Genomic DNA, 17,267 nt, shown 5'->3' on the forward strand with positions numbered 1-17,267 from the left:
AGGGTGCTCGCATTGATTTATCTCCTACCGTGGCTGTCAAACTGTCCCTTTATCTGACACCAGACGCTGACTCCCTCAGCTGAGTCTCCTCTCTGCCTCTCCCAATTCTCTGGCTACCCCCAACCCAGGCTCTGAGGGCAGAGAGAAGGAGCAGCCCCCGGCACACCAGCACCTCATGGCACACACGTGTCCTTCTGCGCAGACCTGTGTAGAGAGGGGACGTGCCGCACACACACCCTCGCACGCCCATGCACACCGTCACACGCCCCGGCTGACCGTGACCCAAGCACACACTAGTAACGGTCACCGTTCACTGTTCACTGAGCCCTTTCTTCCCCGCACCCGGCTCTGTGCATTTCACGCAGATATCAATCCACGAAGAAGGTATTCCTTTTCTTATCTATAAAGTGGGCAAACAGGCCAGAGAGACCAAGTGGGCTCCTCAAGGTCACGCAGCCGGCAAGGGCAGAGCAGAGACATGTAGCTCAGGGCCCAAACCAACACCACCATCCCCACTGTGACAGGCAGAGCAAAGACCCCACCCCAGCCAGGAACACAGTGGCTGCAGATCTAACAGGAAACTAGACCAAGAGAGGTTTAAACAAATAAGGGTTTAATTTTCTTACAGAACCAGATGCCAAAAGGGACAAGCGTGCATGATTGTCATGGCCTTTCCTTCGTGATAACGAGGCAGCCACTCCGGATCTAGACATCGCACCCACATTCACAGCAGGAAGAGGGGATACGGGCCTGGTCTTCCCCAGAAGCCTCTCCAGAAGCCTCCCTATTGGCTTCGTTTAGTTCATACTAATAGACTGAGCAAGGGAGGCTGGGAGAATGACCAAAAAGATCATCACGACCGGCGGGGGTCCATCATGAACCAGGATCTGAGTCTGGGCAGGCTGATTCTCCAGACAAAATGGGACCTGTTAGCAAGGGGTGGGAGCAAGGAGCTGGAGACTGGTCGGCAACACCCGTATCTGCCACAGACCCTGGATTCTGCCACTATTCCACCTGGGTCCCCTCCGTGGCTGGGAATCCAGCCGAGGGAGCTGGGAGTAGGCCGGCGGCCCAGTGCTTGGCCCCAGGGGGAAGGACAGAGACCAGAGCTGGGGGTGGAAGGCCAGACCCCACCAGGGGCCCAGGTAATTCTCTAGAGGGTTAGGACCCCTGAGCCCCAGCCCAGCTCAAGGCCCCCCCCCCCCATGCTTATTCAATCCAGCCACTCAAGACCCACAGAAGCCCAGTCCCTGGGGCCTCTCTGGCCCTCACCTGATGCACCTGTTCCCCGGGCTGTCCAATCCACTTCCCGGGGGCCTAGCATGCCTTCACTGCCAGCCACCATCCAACCCTGGGCTGGCCCACCGCTCAGAGGCCATGCCAGGGACTGTCCACCAAAGGGCACTTGCCACAGGTCCCCAGGGCTGCCTGGGGAGGTGAAGGATAACCAGAGGCCTCAGCCCAATCTTTGCCCAGCAGTTCAGGGTTCATCTGGCCACCAGCTGTGGGCACCAAGGAGTATCTGGGTAGAGGAGACAGTGGAGGGAACGAAACCTGTGGAGAGACCAGAAATGGGCAAGATGGTCACCCTGACCCCCAGGCTCAGTCCATGGGCTCCTGGGGGGGGGGGGGTAACATGTCTCAGAGATGGTTTGGAAAGGAACTTCTCCACCACGGCACTATTAAAATTTAGGGCCAGATAATTCTTTGTTGTGGGGCGGTCTATGCATGGTAGGATGTTTTGCAGCACCCCTGGGCTCTACCCGCTAAAAGCCAGTAGAATCCACCTGACTCATAACAATCAAAACTGTCTCCTTGGAGGGGCGCCTGGGTGTCTCGGTCGGTTGAGCGTCCGACTTCGGCTCAGGTCATGATCTCGCAGTCTGTGGGTTTGAGCCCCACATCAAGCTCTGCGTTGACAGCTCAGAGCCTGGAACCTACTTCGGATTCCGTGTCTCCCTCTCTCTCTCTCTGCCCCTCCCCTGTTCTCTCTCTCTCTGTCTCTCTCAAAAATAAATAAACATTGAAAACAATTTTTTTTTAATGTCTCCTTGGGGCACCTGGGTGGCTCAGACAGTTAAGCGTCCGACTACAGCTCAGGTCATGCTCTCAAGACTCATAGTTCAAGCCCCGCATCAGGCTCCATGCTGACAGCTCAGAGCCTGGAGCCTGCTTTGGATTCCGTGTCTCCCTCTCTCTCTCTGCCCCTCCCCTGCTCATGCTTGCTCTCTCTCTCTCAAAAGTAAATAAACATTAAAAAAATGTTTTTTGTAATGTCTCCAGACATTGCCAGATGTCCCCGGGGGGCGGCCCCTACTGAAAACCAACCGTTTAGAGAGACTTCAAGGGCCAGAGATGCCATGAGGAGACCCCAGCCGAGGCTAGACTATCCGATCACATGTACCTGAGCCCGCAGTCAGCTCCCGCTCTTTTAGGCAGGAACCTTTGGATTCTAGAATCTTCAGGCTTAGAGAGAACTGAACATCCATTCTCAAACCTCTTGATAGCATAGCCACAGCACGTACACCCTCACTGATGAGGAGCCCACCCCCATTAGAAGGCAGCTGCTCCCTTCATCTTAGAAATCTGAATTTTTTCCCTATGTTGAGCCAAACTCTGCCTCTTTGTAATGGCCAGCTTGTTCAATGCAGCCCTGGCCCCAGGGCCCTTGAACGGTTGTGAGCCCTCTGCTCCACGCAGACCGCTCTGCACGAGTTCAGAGCCAGGCAGCCTGGTTCCCCCAGGGGTTCCATTTCAGGTCAAGCCAAAGTCCAGACCGAGCCTACAAGGCCTTGGGGAGTCCTCTGCCCCATCTCCAACCAACCACATTGAGCAACTCTCTCCCCTTTCTTCTGCGTGTCAGCCACACCGGCTTCCTTGAGCAGGCCCGCCCTCCCAGCACATCGAGTCACAGGCTGTGCTCTCACAGGCCTAATGTTCCCGTGGCCTGTTTGAGAGCAGAACCGGAAGGTGCCTCGGGGGCATTTTAGGCCTCTTCCCAACCATCTACCCACTGAAGAGAACCACGGAAGAGTATCAAGGAAACAAAGAGCCTACAAAAGCTCAAATAAAAATTTCCCATCGGGGCCTGAAGTTCTTCCATTAGAGCATCTCCTCTGCTCAGCGAAGACATTTCAGTCTTCCAGGGGCTTCTGAAGAATCCCAGAGGATCAGGATGGGGAGAGCCCTTCAGATCCACAACACACTGCCTCCCTGTGTTACAAATGGGGAGACCGAGGCCCAGAGAAAGCAAGGTATTTGCCCAAGGTCACACAGCAACCCTGGGGCAGAGCAGGGACTGAAATGCATTCCCTCGGCTCCCGGTTCTCTGCTCTCAGCCGCCAGGGCCCTCCTTCCCTTCGGGCTCTCCCATCTTTGGACGCCTGGATTCAGCTCCCTCTCTTCCAATCCTACGCTTTGGGCCCCCGGACTCACCTGGAAGGGTCCTCCTCAGGGGAGAAGGGGCCTTCTAGCTTAATGACATTGAGCTTCCCCTCAAAGACGCCATAGCTGAGGGTGACCTGGGCAGAGAAAAGCGGGGCAGGAAGTTCAGGTTGGCCCGGTGTCCCTCAGGGGACCCCACAAGGGGGCAGTGTTTGCGCAGAAGCAGGGAAGGCACATAAGACATCATGAGGGGCACGCAGAGCCTGCCTCTGTACCTGAAACCCCACCCTTAGCCCTGAGAGCTTCGCTGAGGAGCCCACCCCACTCCACAAGGCTCTTCAAGCTTGTAGGGCACGGCCATGCCCGGATTCCATTTGGGTGCCCAACAGTCCCCCCTACCTGTGAGCCTGGAATGAGTCCCTTGCCTACAGACTAGGAAACTGAGTCGCGAGAAGGGAAGTGAGTTCCAGCAAATTCCATGCCTGGACAGAGGTTTCCTGAGACTCACGGCGGGGCCATGGCCCTCCCTCTCCTCCAGGAGCTTCAGGTCACTCTGCTCACAGTGAGGACATGAGATGATGCCCCTTGTCGAGGGACAGCAGAGCGCAGCGGTTAAAGACTGTAGGCTTAGGGGCCATCCAGGCAGGGCTCAAATCCCCTTCATGCCCCGTGCCATGGTTATTTCAGCTCTCTGGCCTCAGTTTCCCTACCTACAGAATGGGAATGTCAGTACCGGCCTCATGTGAACGTTGTAAGGAACCAGAGAGTTACAGCAGATAAAGCCACCGGCCTGGTGCCTGGCACAGTAAGGATTCTGGAAATCCCAACCGTTAGGGTACCTGGTTTCGGTTGTCCCAAATCTGTCCCCCTCTTCCTGGCTTTAGGCCCTGCAGTCCCATTGGGACCAACCCTGCTGGCAGAATCAACACTAAGTCTTGGCCCTGGTAGGAGACAGGTGTGACCCAAGCAGGCCTTCCAACCGACGAGCACCAGCCCCGGGACTGGGCGGAAGGGGGAGCTCTCCTCTGGCGGGTGCGGTGGAACCCTGGGGCTGCCACCCCGCCAGCATGAGGGGCGAGCCTGCCTGAGGGTGAGCCCAGTGTCGGGAAGACAGGTGACAGCGGGCACAGCGTGAGCAGACAGACTCAGCCCCGCCTGGCAAGCCAGACCGCGGCTTCTCGGGGACGCGAGCCCATAAGCGTACTTGTTTGTTTGACCAGCCTGGGTTGCGTTTCTGTCCGCTGCCACCAAAGGACTCTGACTCGAGCTGTTGGGCGGAGGACCCCAGGGGCTTTCCCGGCCACGTCTGGGTGAGAAAGAAAGCAGGGGGCTGCGGGCAGGCAACCTCTGATGAAGGGGGGACGACCAACAGGCAACGTTGCAAAGGGCAGGCCTGGCCCCTTCGGAGCGATGCGGGAGGATGGAAGTTTGAAGAAGGGGCAGAGGGACAAGGGGGGGGCGGGCAGCCAGGGGAGCGGTCTGAAGCTGAAGGTAAGCTGCTTCTGCTCCGTGCAGGTCCTTCCAGATGGCATTCAAGGACCAGATCAAAGAACTTGGAGCATCACAAACGTTAACCCTTGAGGGTTGGAGGTGGGCAGGGCAAAGTCGCTGTGTGCCCTTCTGAGGGTCCTTTGCCACCGTGGGCCTCGGTTTCCCCATCAGTAGGGGACAGCCCCACCCGCACCCTTCCCCCACTGCCCCGAGGCCGGCTCACCTGCTCTGGGAGCTGGGCGGCCCCCAGCAGCTGCAGGGTCTCCAGGTGGGAGTGGAAGAGGGGGCTGGGCTGCAGGTGGCCACCCAGCTTGCACTCGACAATGTAGCCCACGGTGCAGTCGTCGGGCAACCGGATGAGCGCGGCTGTTTCCACGAAGCGGGAGCCACTGAGAGACAGAGCCGTGCTGTGGCCACCGGCCCAGGCCCTCGGCACCTAGAGCTCTCCCTGCCTCCCAGAAGGCCCTCCCTCCACCAGGGCCATCTGCCTCCTGTGCACTGGGTGACCCTGGGCAAGCCACCAACCTGGGGAGCCTCAGTGTCCTCTTCTGTGAAATGGGCGTGATAACGGCCCTGCCCTCACTGGGCCATTGTGTAGATTAAGAGGAAGAGTGGTAAGAAGCAGCCCCTTCTAAATGTATCCCTTCTTTTCTTTATATGCATTCACTCATTCATTCATTCTTTGTTGAGCTTAAGGATCTAGCTGGTGCCAGGTGCCATGCTAGGGCTGCGGATACAGAGATGGGAAAGAAATGCTTGATGCCCTCTTCTGAAGGGAGACGGGGGGACGGGTCGTTTCAGACTAAGACTGGCACTAAGAGGGAAGCATGAGGCCTGGGAGACACCGGGAGGGTAAGGTGGGCTTCCCAGAGGAGGTGGCGGTTTATCTCACTCTGACAGTGGCAGTCTTTAAACGGAGTCGCACAGGGTGTTCTGGAGTCAGCCAGACGTCGAGGAGGGGAGGAGCGGTGTCCCAGGTTAAGGGCACCACCTGACTGCATATCCCACGAGCTCCCCCGGGGGCCAGCCTGCCCCACTGCACAGGGGGCCCAGTGGGTGCAGAAGCCCCGCCTTCCCTCCCCATCCCAGCCCGTGCCCGAGGGTTGCACCTGCCCGGAGGGGGTACCTTTCCCAATTCACGCAAATACCCCGTAAAGGTGGGCAGAAGCCCAGATGGGGGCACCAGGCACAGGGATGTCCCCTGGTCACGAGTACATATCTGCCGTCGGCATGCCCGAGGACAGCATTACCACCTCTAACCGGGACCTGAGTTCCCCCCACCCCCCCCCCCGCACTTAGAGGACCGCTCTGACCCTGCCCATCCAGATCAGAGCAGGCCAGGGTTGTGCAGACCTTGGAGCCAGAGCCAGCAGCTGAGTGACCTTGGACTAGTCACTTATTCGGCCTCTCAGAGCCTCAGTCTCTTCAGCTGTGGAAAGGAGGCTAACACACCTTCCTCCCAGGGGCTGTGATTACTCTTGGGGAAGCACAGGCCTGGCTCAGAGCCTCTCTCAGCAGCCTCTCCAAGCAGACCTCGAGAGGCCAGGCCTTTGCCACTTGCTCTCCAGAAAACCAGTACTCCCACCCCACTCTGGGGGCCTCTAGGGCTATCCCAGTCCAAACACCACCTCTTCCAGGAAGCCCTCCTCCCGTCTCCAGGCAGAAGGCCCTACATCTTCCTTCCTCTGAATGCCCCTAAACTTGGCCTTCACCTCCCCTGTGACGTTTACCCGGAAGAAGAGGGCTGCACGTGGGACTTAATATTTGCCTGGCTCAGACCAGGTGCCGACCCAAACATTTCCCTATTTAGCCCCCACAATAGCCCTTAGCTATTATATTATTAGGTTTTAACAGAGGGGGGCACGGAGGCTCCCAGAGATGACACAACTCGCCTATGAGTGGCACAGTGCCCTAGGCAGTGTATCCCTGAGGGCAGGAAGGCAGGTGGCTTGCTCACCACTAACTGTGTAACTCTGTGACACAGCATGAATGCCAGACAGTTCCTCAGGGGCTCACTCCCGAGCCCTTCCTGCTGCGAAGGCCGCCCGCAGCAGGCCCTCCCCTCCCCCTGCCCCCTCCCCCCCCCACCCCACCTTGGGGCTTTGCTTACCTGGCCCACGGGGCCATCTTCAAAGCCAGTTTGCGGTTGATGCAAAAGCCAGCGCCCCCAGTGGCAAACCAGAACTGTACCAGCCTCTGGGGGGAGAGGTAGGGGAGGGCCAAGGTTCAGGGTGAGCCTGGGGGGTGGGGGCAACGGCCAGACCACCCCTCACCCCCAACCAGCATGGCTCCAGGCTTGGGAGCGATAGTCCCGACACCACGATCACCGATCACCGGCCAGGGGCACTGGCCTCACCACTTACAGCTCCTGGGAGGGAGAAAGCTTTTCTGCACGAGGAGAGAAGGGGGCCTCCCGTGGAGGAAAGAGAGACGGACAGACGGGCCCGCGAGCCCCCGAGGCCAGCAAACCCCTTGACATCGCCATCTCAGGAATCATGAGTGTACCTTTGGGGTGTAAACCACTCTCTGCCCCCCCTCCTCCGTGGGGATTTGTGAAGCAAACACCATACCCTCTCGGCTACACCCGCTCGTGACTAACAAGTTCCCTGAGGTTACCCTCTCCCGAGTACACAGTTGGTGCTTAATTGATGCATGCGGCATTGGGTGGGGGTTATCCCTCTTGATGCAGCAGTGAGAACCCCAGGCAGGAAGTCGGGAAGCCTGCGTCTGGGGCCTCGGCCTCCTCCACCGCACAGCCACAGCCGTGTAACCTTGAGAAAGTCACTGCTCCCCTCTGGATCGCAGATTTGTCACCTGTGAGTGTATCTGCCCCGGTTGTGAAACCCAAGGGTTCTCCTGGCCCTGTGTCCTCCTCCTGACCACCTCAATGAGCTACTTCTGGAAATGCCGCCCTCTTAGATAAAGCAGGGTAAACAGGTTCTTAAGGACCTGGCACACAGTAGGTGTCCAATTGATGCTTGTTTAGTGAACTGTGGGCTCAGGGCTTCTGCTCCCAGATAATTAAAGTAACAACAACAATTAAAGTAAAGTATACGTGCCTTAACCCTGCGCGCGGATATATGGGGTCCTGTGCTGCAGATGAGCTGACGAGGTACAGAGAAGTGAGGTGCAGAGAACCGAGGTCCCAGAGCTGGGACTGAGCCCAAGCCGGAGCTCTTGCCCGATTCTGCTGCCCTCCCCCCCCCCCACAACCCAGAAGGTACCCCAGAATCCGAACAGGCTGGGACACTTTGGGGCGGAGTCTAGGGAATCCCGCCTAGGAGTCTGTGCAAGAAGAATATTCGTGCACGTCCTGGAGTCGGGCCTGGGCGGGCCGAGCAGTACTGAACCTGCTCAGGAAGCATGAGGCTCAGGGAGGAAGGCCGAGCTGGCTTGGGTACCGATCGCTAACACTTACTAGTGTCATCCCATGTCGGGTCCCATCCCAAGCACTTGGATAGGTGACCTCGCTAAATTGTTTCTTATCTTGCTCACAACCGCCCTGTCAGGTGGGGACGCTGATCGCCCATTTCACCAGTGAGGAAACTGAGGCACTGAAAGGCGGGATGACTTCAACGAAGGTCACGAAACCAGGAGGCGGCACAGGTGGCCCGTGAACCCAGGGAGTCGGGCTCCAGAGCAGAGTTCTCAACCCCTCCATCCAAGCGTGTGGTGGTGCGGGGGCCTCCGGGGGCACCCCTCGGCTCACCTGGAGCCGACTCTCTCTCACACACACACACCCCCAGGGCCCGGGAGGATTTAATTAGGGCTCAGAGGCCCCATTAGCCGCTGATAATTAAGGTTTTGTGTTTCCTGCTCTTGGTTTCCCTGATGAAGCAGATGGTGAGCTGGGGAGGCAGAGAGCCCTACAGCCTGGGGCTCCTGCTCCACATGCTGCCTCCAGGGAGGGGGACCCTCTCACTAGCCTTTTCCCTGGGGCCAAGGGAGCCCCCTAGGGGCCTGGCGGGGCCTGGGGACCCGGAGAGAACCATGCTACGCACTTCCACTAAAAAAATGCGTCCCTATTTATCTGAAAGTCAAATGCAACTTTCATCCTGGTTCGGGGCTTGGTTTTTTTCCCTAAATCTGACAGCCCTCGTTAGTGCCCATCTAGGTCTGGAGCTGAAGCTGGGGACCCCGTTGGGCCAGGTGTCACCTCTTTAGTCTGTAGACAGGAGGGGTGCGCAGGGGAGGGGCTCAGGGGCTGCGGGCAGCGCAATCGGCCAGCTGGCCCAGCAGCGCTGGGCACTTGAACGGCTGATATACAACTACATGACGATACCAGGGGCTCCGAGCCCTGCCCCTGCCTGCCCCATCCCCTGCCCCCCGGCCTGGCCACAGTCCACACCCGTGGCCTCCGCTGCACAAGGAGGAAGGGAGGGACCCACCGTGCGGTTGTGCGGCCGGGGCTCCGAAGCGCGGATAGGCCGGTTCAGGCTGGGCCGGCCTAGGTAGACATCGCGGGTCTGTGGGAAGGTTTTTAGCAGCTTCAGCAGTGCCCTTGGGTTCACATAGTTGTCGTCATCCACGTGGCAGAACCACCTGTGGGGATCCAAGGGGGGGATGCTAAGCTTGGAGGAGGGTTCCCAAGGGCTGCTGGCCAACCAGGCTCCCCTTGAGCTCCCCCCACCCATAATAAGTCAACAAAATCAGGGAGAGTAGCTGACATTTAAGGCACACGGTCTGAGCCAGACAGCATCTCGTGTGAGCTCCGGAGAAAAGTGTCCCCACTTAACACGTGGGGACCAAGACTCAGCAAGGTTAAGACACTTGCCCAAGATCCCACAGCCGGTAAATGGCATGACTTGAACCCAGACAGTCTGCCCAGAGACAGACCCCAGGAGGGATGAGATTCACAAGACCCAGCCAAACTTCACCTTCTTGACACAAAACCCTATTCAGGAACCAGCCTGAGGCACAGGCCACACCTGTCCCCAGAGACCCAGGCACACTCACCTCAGCCCGCTGGCCAAGAAGGTGTCGAACTCAGCAGCCATCTTGCAGGACAGGGCGGGGTGGCTGTGCTCAGCAGAGCAGTTGGTGACCACGAGGTGGGACCCTGGAGAAGTGGGGACGAGTCAGAAGACCCTGCCCAGGTCCTTCCCACAGCCCCGCACACTGTGAGAATACAGAGCAAGACCTCAGACAGCCTGGAGCATTCTCATTCTACACACGGGGAAACTGAGGCCCGGGAGAGCTGACCCTCCCCAAACCCATACCCGTCTCCAGCAAAGAAGCCTGCCCCTCATCCTGGGCAAAGGGGGATCCCCACATGCTAAGGGTGGGCAGCCCTGTTTCCTGAGGGCCCCGGGCCAGGGGACAGCCACCCCACCTTTCCCTGGTAACAGTTGAGGGGCCCCCACCCCACCCAGAATTACCCAGTCTCTCCTGGAGGCCTTCATCTGGGCTGTCGGTGAAGACAAAGGTCTAAGAAGGAGAAAGGGGAGTCAGGACTAGAGTCAGCCAAGGGCAGGCCCCGGGGGTCGCTCACAGCCAAGCCCCTGCTAAAACACCTGTCCACACCTCTGTCCTCCATCAGTGACAGACACACCCCCTCCCACCGTCACACGCGCCTTTGAGACAACATGACTTTCTCGGCTACGCCCCCCCCCCCCAACACACACAACCCAGCTGTCAAAGCCACACGACTTCATGGTGCACACCAGCACCCACGGGGACCCTAGCGGAGTCACACCGTCTTCTCTCTCACACACATGCGCACACTGCAGTCCCACGTGGCCCCTCCCTAACCACACGTACACAACCCTAGACGCTTTGACAGGAGACAGACCCACGCACGGGGACACCGCACTGCTTGGGGAGACGGTCACGGCTTTCAGAGCCACGGAAGCTCTCTGGGCGGGCACAGGGCCCTAGCGCAGCTCGGAAATTTTACATCGTGGTCCAGTCCAGCTCTCTCCCAGACTGGAGAGGCGCCCCACCAGCAGCTTGCATGCTCCTGGTCCCTGAGGACCTCACTTAACCTCAAGACAGGTCTCGTGATCTGTCTCCCTCGCAGATGGCGAAACTGAGGCTAAGTGACAGACTAAGGTCGGACAGTTGGCGACTGCTGAGCTGGGATTCGAGTCCACAGGCCTTGGACCTCTCCTCCCCACCTCCCAGGCAGGTAGAAGCCGCTCAACCCCCAAAGAAACTGAACACAAACCGAATGAGCTGCAGAGACAAACCCTCCACGGGCAGCTGATGGCAAGACAGAGACCGGCAGCCGGGGACTGGTCTGACCCCCATTCCACACCGAGCACAGCACGAGCGCCTCTCCCTGCTCCAGCAGGTCCCCTCACCCGCCCAGCACAGCGAGGGCCTCCTCTGACGCTTAGGTGGCCCTGCCCAGGGTCCTGACAACTTTGAACTCTTTCCAAGTGAGGACCAAGGAGAAAGCATCTCACCCGTTTAAAGGGCCTCGACTCCCCCATCTGTCACTCTGGCCACGCTAGCCCTACCCTCCCTCCAGACTTAGGGCCTCTGACCGCAACGCCCCTCCCCGCTCAGCCACAAACACCTCCCTGCTTTCCAGGAACCAGCCCTTCAGATCAGATCAGCGCCTGCTTTGAGCCTCAGTTTACCCAGCCGGAAAATGGGGGGTAGCGGTAGCTGTGAGGGCAAAGTGAAATAGCGTGAGAAAGAACGAGAAAGAGTTGGCAATGAAGTCAGGCTCAGCTTCTTATCTCCGGGGGGAACTGAGGCACAGGAGGCCAGAAGCCAGGGGTTGGGCACAGGAAGGGGCAGGAGGGAACCAGTCCTATCTCCCCAAGACCCATGGCCCTTGTTCTGAGCCACTATTATCTTTCAATGGATTATTGCAAGACCTTCAGATCTCTTTTCCTGTCAGGACCAAAACCAGATAATACCCCCTACCCACCACCCTACCTGGTATCTTCTGTGGCTCCCTACTGCCCCTGGGACGAAGGCCAGCGTCCTAAGTGCGGCCATGAGGGGCCGCCCAGTCCCTGTGCCTGATGCAGCCTATCTCACCACTTCCTGCCCCACCTCTTCTCTTAAATTCAAAGGCCTTTCAGTTCCCCAAATGTGCCACATACACGCACACCCTTCTGAGCCTTTGCATATACTGTGCCCTCTTCTTGCCCGACACCCCTCCCGTGTGCCCCTCAGCCTCCTGTCCCTCCTTATGGTAACAGCAGCCCCCGGGCTATGGAAATCTACCCTTTGGTCTCTCCCTCCAGACAGTGACACGCTGAAGGGCACGGGCCTGGTCTGATTTACGCCCCCCTGTCCCGGCACTGGCTCACCTCCGGGAGCCACCTTCTCCCGGAGGCTTCTCCCGGGTGGCATCCACCTTCTGAGCCCTTCTCCCTCGGGTCTGTCCCCCACCTTTTCAGATTTAGCTGACACTGTAGGTCCCTGGATATCCTCGCAGAAAGTGTTGGTGCTGGTCCCCTTCTCTATCCCATCCGCTGCCTCGGGGATGCTATCGAGCCTCTTGACTCCGGGGGGGGGGGGGGGGGGGCGGGGCTAGCAGGTGCCTCACACTCAGTGCCGGAGGCCCCCCCCCCCCGCCCACCTGTGTTCCTCTGGGCCCTCCCCATCTGGCTGGGACCCAGCACCTTGGGGTCACCATGCCTCCTCTCTTTCCTTCACACCCCACATCCAGTCGTGTCAGCAAACTCTGCTCACCCAACCTACAAATTACCCAGGATGCGACCTCTCCTCACCAGCCTCCACGGCCACCCAGCGGCCCAGCCCACTCCTGCCTGCTTGGCTGCAGTCACCTTTCCCCTGGTCTCCCTGCTCGATCCTGCCCTCACCGGGAGCCTGTTTTCCACACAGCCCCCAGAGAGCCAGTAAAATAAATCAGGCTTTTCTTGCCCTGCTCCTTGGCAAACTTTCCACCAGATAGTGGAACTCTCTCGAGTTGGGAGCATGGGCCAAATGGGTCAGGGATGTTTGCCGATGGATGAATAAGCCGGAATCGGTGGGGGAAGGGGGAAGGAGAGGGTCCCGCAGCAGGGCCGGGGGGCTGGGCGGGGCGCATGAGGCCCGTGTTCCCGTCCCTGGGAACCCGGAGATTGGCACAGAGCAGTGGGCAGAGTTTCCTCTGGGCCAAGGGTTGCATTTAATTTGTTTAAGGAAGAGACTCTGACAATGGTTAAAACCTCACAGGAAAACAAAAGGACAGTCAGCCTGCTGGGGTCAGGGGCGGGGGCGGCTGGGGGCCATCTGCTGCAGGGGAGGGGAGATGTGGGGCCCACAGCGCTCCCCCCACCCCCACCCACCACCCTCAAGGGGACTGTGGGGAAGGGAAAGGCTCCCCATGGATCACAAAAAAGGGCCTCCCCCAGCCCACCCCCTCTCCCCGGGACAAAGGCCGCACGCGAGCTGCCACAAAGGCCCACCTGCCACCAGGCCGCCCTTAACCAGCTGGGGCGGGCGCCCAGCCCTGGAGAGTTAACCAGCTCAGGCCTGCTCCTGCTGGCAGAGCTGAGAGAGGCTCCGAGACCCTCCTGTTCCTGTGCAGACGGGGAAACTGAGGCCTGAGAGGGAGAGAGCCTTGGCCAAGATCACAGAGACGGATAAGCCAAAGGGCTCAAAGGGTGGAGACAAAGAGGACCCAGAGGCAGTGGGATGGCAGGGTGTCCCCCGGTCTCCCTTCCTCTTCCTCAATTTGAGCATCCTGCCTTTTTTCAACTCTGCCTCAAAGGACGAGGTTTCTAGCCTCTGCCCCTCGTGCTGGGGGCGGAAGGTGGGAGTGTGCAACTGAGTGAACTCATCTCCTACCTCTGTTTAACTGTGCTCAGCTTCCTGGCCTATAAAACAGGACCCTCAGTGCCTGCCCCTCGGGGGCTGTTGTGAGGGTTAAACGGAGTGAGGCATGTGCGGCCCCTTGGCTGCCGAGCTACCCGGCAGGTACTCCCTCTGGCTGCCTAGTTGGCATCTGGGATTGAGCTCGAGGCAGGGAGTGGGCAGCTGCTTCCTCTCTTTGCAGACCTGGTCCTGCCAGGGCCAGCCACCCAGGCTGGGCACCCAAGGACCCTCTCCTGGGGCCCAGTGACCAGGCAGCTCTGAGATCCCGGGTCTCAACCGAGAAGGAAGGGTCCCAACCGGGAGGTGGGACCAGGGCTCTGCGCCCCCAGGCCTTCAGGGTGCTGTGGACAAGCACTTCCTCCCTCTGGCCTCAGTTTCCTCATCCGGGGCAAGGGCACCACCATGGCGATCAAGACAAGGCAGGAAAGGGCCTCAGACCACGTGAGGCACGCTCCCGGGTACACACAGACACAGCACCATAAACAGGAAGGTCTGCGGGGAGGGCCAGGCTCAGCGGCTTCCGCAGGAGGAACCAGACTCTCCCCAAGAGGAGAAGCTGTGTGTGGGGGCGCCCCAGGGAAGAACCTGGGTGCTGGGGTCCCAGCGGAGAAAGGCTTAAATAGGGTGCCAGGACATCACGGCCAGGAAGTCAGGGGTGGGGGTGCCCTCTCCCCAGAAGGCCCTGGGCTCTTGCAGACATCACCTTCCCGGCTTTTCAGTGTCCCAGGAGCCCCCAACCCCCTCCCAAGGCTCAGTCACTTCCTCCCACTGAGCCAGCCGCCCGCCGTAGGGACAGTGTGTGTGTGTGTGTGTGTGTGTGTGTGTGTGTGTGTGTGTAAACGTGCCCCTCCACCTCTCCCAGAGATGGTTCCCCAACAACCCCAAATCACTGACCTTGCTTGGGGAAGGCACCGGGTCTGGGGAGGGCAAGAGCCAGAAGGGACTCAGCTTGTGCCCGGAAAGACATAAGCCACATGCCCCCGTCACACACACACACACACACACACACACACACAAGATCCCACAGCTGGCCCCCACTCTGACCTCTCCCCCACGGCAGCCTCAACCACCACCCCCACAGCACACCTCCCTCCCTCCCTCCCTCCCTCCCTCAGAAACTGCCCCACAGGAAAGGAGCACAGGAGATGAGGGCCCGCTGCCCTGGACACACCCTGGGCAGCAGAGGCAAGGGGACAGGGGTCGTCGGCAATTCTGAAAGGATGCCCCCCGCCCCTCTCCCTCCCAAACAGACCCCACCTAGACCTTCCCGTGTCCTCGGCAGCTCAGCCCCTGTCCTCCACTCTCCCAGCCAGGGCAGTAGGACAGCACCCGGGGCCTAGACTAGATGCAGCCTGTCCTGGGCACATGTCAGAGTCAGGACTCTCAGAGGCCTCTACCCCAGCCGCCCAACACCCCACCCCCACCCCGCCCCCGCATTGTCCCCATCGGGGGTCTGGGCCAAGGTGGGCAGGAGCAAAGCCTGTGCTAGAACAGCCAGGGAACAGAGGGACAGCCCCCACCCCGCCCCAGGAGGGACTGAGGAGTGGGCATGAGGACCACCTGGTTCCAGAGCCAGTGAGGGGCACAGGCAGGGGCCGCAGGAGCCCTTGATCCTGGGAGGAAGGAGGAGCCGGGAGTGGAGTCCAGACAGGGCAGGTGGGCAGGCAGCTTCTCCCTGGAGGCTGCCGGGGACCCCAGCCCAATGGAAAGGCTTCCACGAGTCCCTCAGGTCAGGGGCCACTCTGGGGGCCTACAGTTGCCCACTTGTCACCTGTTCCCTGGTCCTGGAGACCCACGTGTCCAGCAGCAGCTCCAGGCGCGAGTGGTGGAAGGCTCGGGTCGTCTTGACCGTGATGAAGACATCGCGCAACTGCAGCTCAGGGGACAGAGGGCTTGGCGGGCCCAGCGCGGGGGCCTCCCGCGCGCCGTCGGGGGACAGGCTCGAGTGGTACCGCAGGGAGAGGAGCCCCGTGCACAGAAGGGTGAGGAAGGCTCCCGCCAGGCCCCGGAGGAGGCGGCACTGCATTGGCCCCGGGACCCCAGACGGCTCAGCCCCCAAATCCCAACCGGACAGCGAGGGGAGGCTGGTTAGGCTGGGGCGCCGGCAAAGGCCAAAGTCTGGTGGGCCCCAGGGGCAGGCGAGGAGGGCCGAGGTGGGGGCTGGTGCTCTGGGCCGGGCCGCGGAGCCATGGCAGCGCCGCCGCCGCGGCCACTCCACCTGCTCCCGCCGCGCTCCCGCCCCGGCGGCGCTCGGGCCAGGCCCCGCCCCTGCCTCCAGCGCAGCCCGAGGGGCGGGGCCGGCCCTGGGGAGCCCCCGAGGCGGCTGGAAACGACACAGGCACCGCGGAAGGGACAGCCCCCGGCCCGGCCAGCTGCTCTAGCGGGGGTGGGGGCGACAACCTACCCTCCACGCCCCGTGGAAGGGAGGGGCCGTCCCAGCCTCCCCACTCCCCGGAGACTGTCGGCTGAGCCCCTTCAACACCCGTTATTTTCGGGGCTCCCGCTCGCCAGCCTCCCGGCGTGTCCTCTCGCCGTATGCACCTCCTCCTGCGTGCTCTCCCCCATCCTCCCCGTCGTCACCCAGGTTCCTCTGGCCAAGCTTCATGCCGTTTGGACGTCAAGGCTCGGCTCGAGGAAGGGTCCCCTCCGCCACAAAGCCTTCCCTGCTGCCCCCCTCCCGGTCTCCGGGGCACCTACGGTGGGTGGCTCGGTTCCTTTGCTCCTCACGCCCGCGCTAGGATAGTTATTCCCAGTTGATCGCTGAGCACAAAAGGCATGGAAGGATCTAGCAGCTCAGCCACAGAGCCAGTGGAACCCAGGTCTCTGGGCCTCCTCTGGGCCACAGGAGGCCTCCAAGCGTATCTCTCCTGCTGTAGTCCACCGCACCCCATCTCACTCAGCAGTCTGTATTGCCGCCCTTCTCCTGGCCAGCTGTGGACAGAGGGCCTTCTCCAGCCACCGCTTCCATCAGGCTGGACACAAGGCCACTCACGTCTCATCCTTCCTCTGACGGAGTCCCCGTCTCCCTCAGAACACAGGCCCCAACCCCACCTCCTACTACTCTCCCCTTGTTCCCTCTGCTCCAGACCCACTGGGCTTCTGGCCAGTCCAGGTGCACACCTACCTCAGGACCTTTGCACGTGCTGTTCCTGCCTGGACCTTTCCCTAGGGGTCTGCATGTCTCGCTCCCTCACCTCCTTCATTTCTTGACACAAATGTCATGTTCTCTAGGAGGCATTCCCAGGCCACTTTTTAAAAACTGCGACGTCAGGGCACCTGAGTGGCTCAGTCACGTAAGCGTCCCTTGATTTCAGATCATGACCTCATGATCTCACGGTTCGTGAGTTCAAGCCCTGCGTCGGGCTCTGTGCTGAGAGTGTGGAGCCTGCTTGGGATTCTCGCTCCCTCTTTCTCTCTCTGCCCCTCCTCTGTTTGCACACATCTGTGTTTTCTCTCTCAAAATAATAAACATTTTTTTTTTTAAATTGCAATGTTTGAGGGGGCACCTGGGTGGCTCAGTCGGTTAAGCGTCCAACTTCAGCTTGGGTCATGATCTCACGGCTTGTGAGTTCAAGCCCCACGTCAGGCTCTGTGCTGACGGCTCAGAGCCT

At 60.1% G+C, this 17,267-nt stretch overlaps 1 protein-coding gene across 3 annotated transcripts; it reads right to left on the minus strand.

Annotated features, from left to right (window-relative positions):
• Window positions 1-592: 592 nt before the first annotated feature.
• On the minus strand, window positions 593-15,917 carry MFNG (MFNG O-fucosylpeptide 3-beta-N-acetylglucosaminyltransferase). 3 transcript variants are annotated; one of them, XM_047865524.1, is made up of 9 exons: window positions 15,428-15,917; window positions 10,254-10,302; window positions 9,832-9,934; window positions 9,264-9,417; window positions 6,986-7,071; window positions 5,099-5,264; window positions 4,589-4,690; window positions 3,436-3,521; window positions 593-1,554 (listed from the first exon to the last, which is right to left on the minus strand). In XM_047865524.1, exons 1-9 carry the CDS (start codon window positions 15,680-15,682, stop codon window positions 1,488-1,490), a joined length of 1,068 nt encoding a protein of 355 aa, XP_047721480.1. In that variant the 5' UTR covers window positions 15,683-15,917; the 3' UTR covers window positions 593-1,487. The 3 variants fall into 3 exon arrangements, with proteins under 3 accessions (XP_047721480.1, XP_047721482.1, XP_047721481.1); XM_047865526.1 differs by lacking the exon at window positions 15,428-15,917 and adding an exon at window positions 11,764-11,960; XM_047865525.1 differs by lacking the exon at window positions 4,589-4,690 and having other exon boundaries at window positions 15,428-15,915.
• Window positions 15,918-17,267: the final 1,350 nt, after the last annotated feature.

The sequence above is a fragment of the Prionailurus viverrinus genome, chromosome B4, assembly GCF_022837055.1.
Source record: "Prionailurus viverrinus isolate Anna chromosome B4, UM_Priviv_1.0, whole genome shotgun sequence".
Lineage (NCBI taxonomy): Eukaryota > Metazoa > Chordata > Mammalia > Carnivora > Felidae > Prionailurus > Prionailurus viverrinus.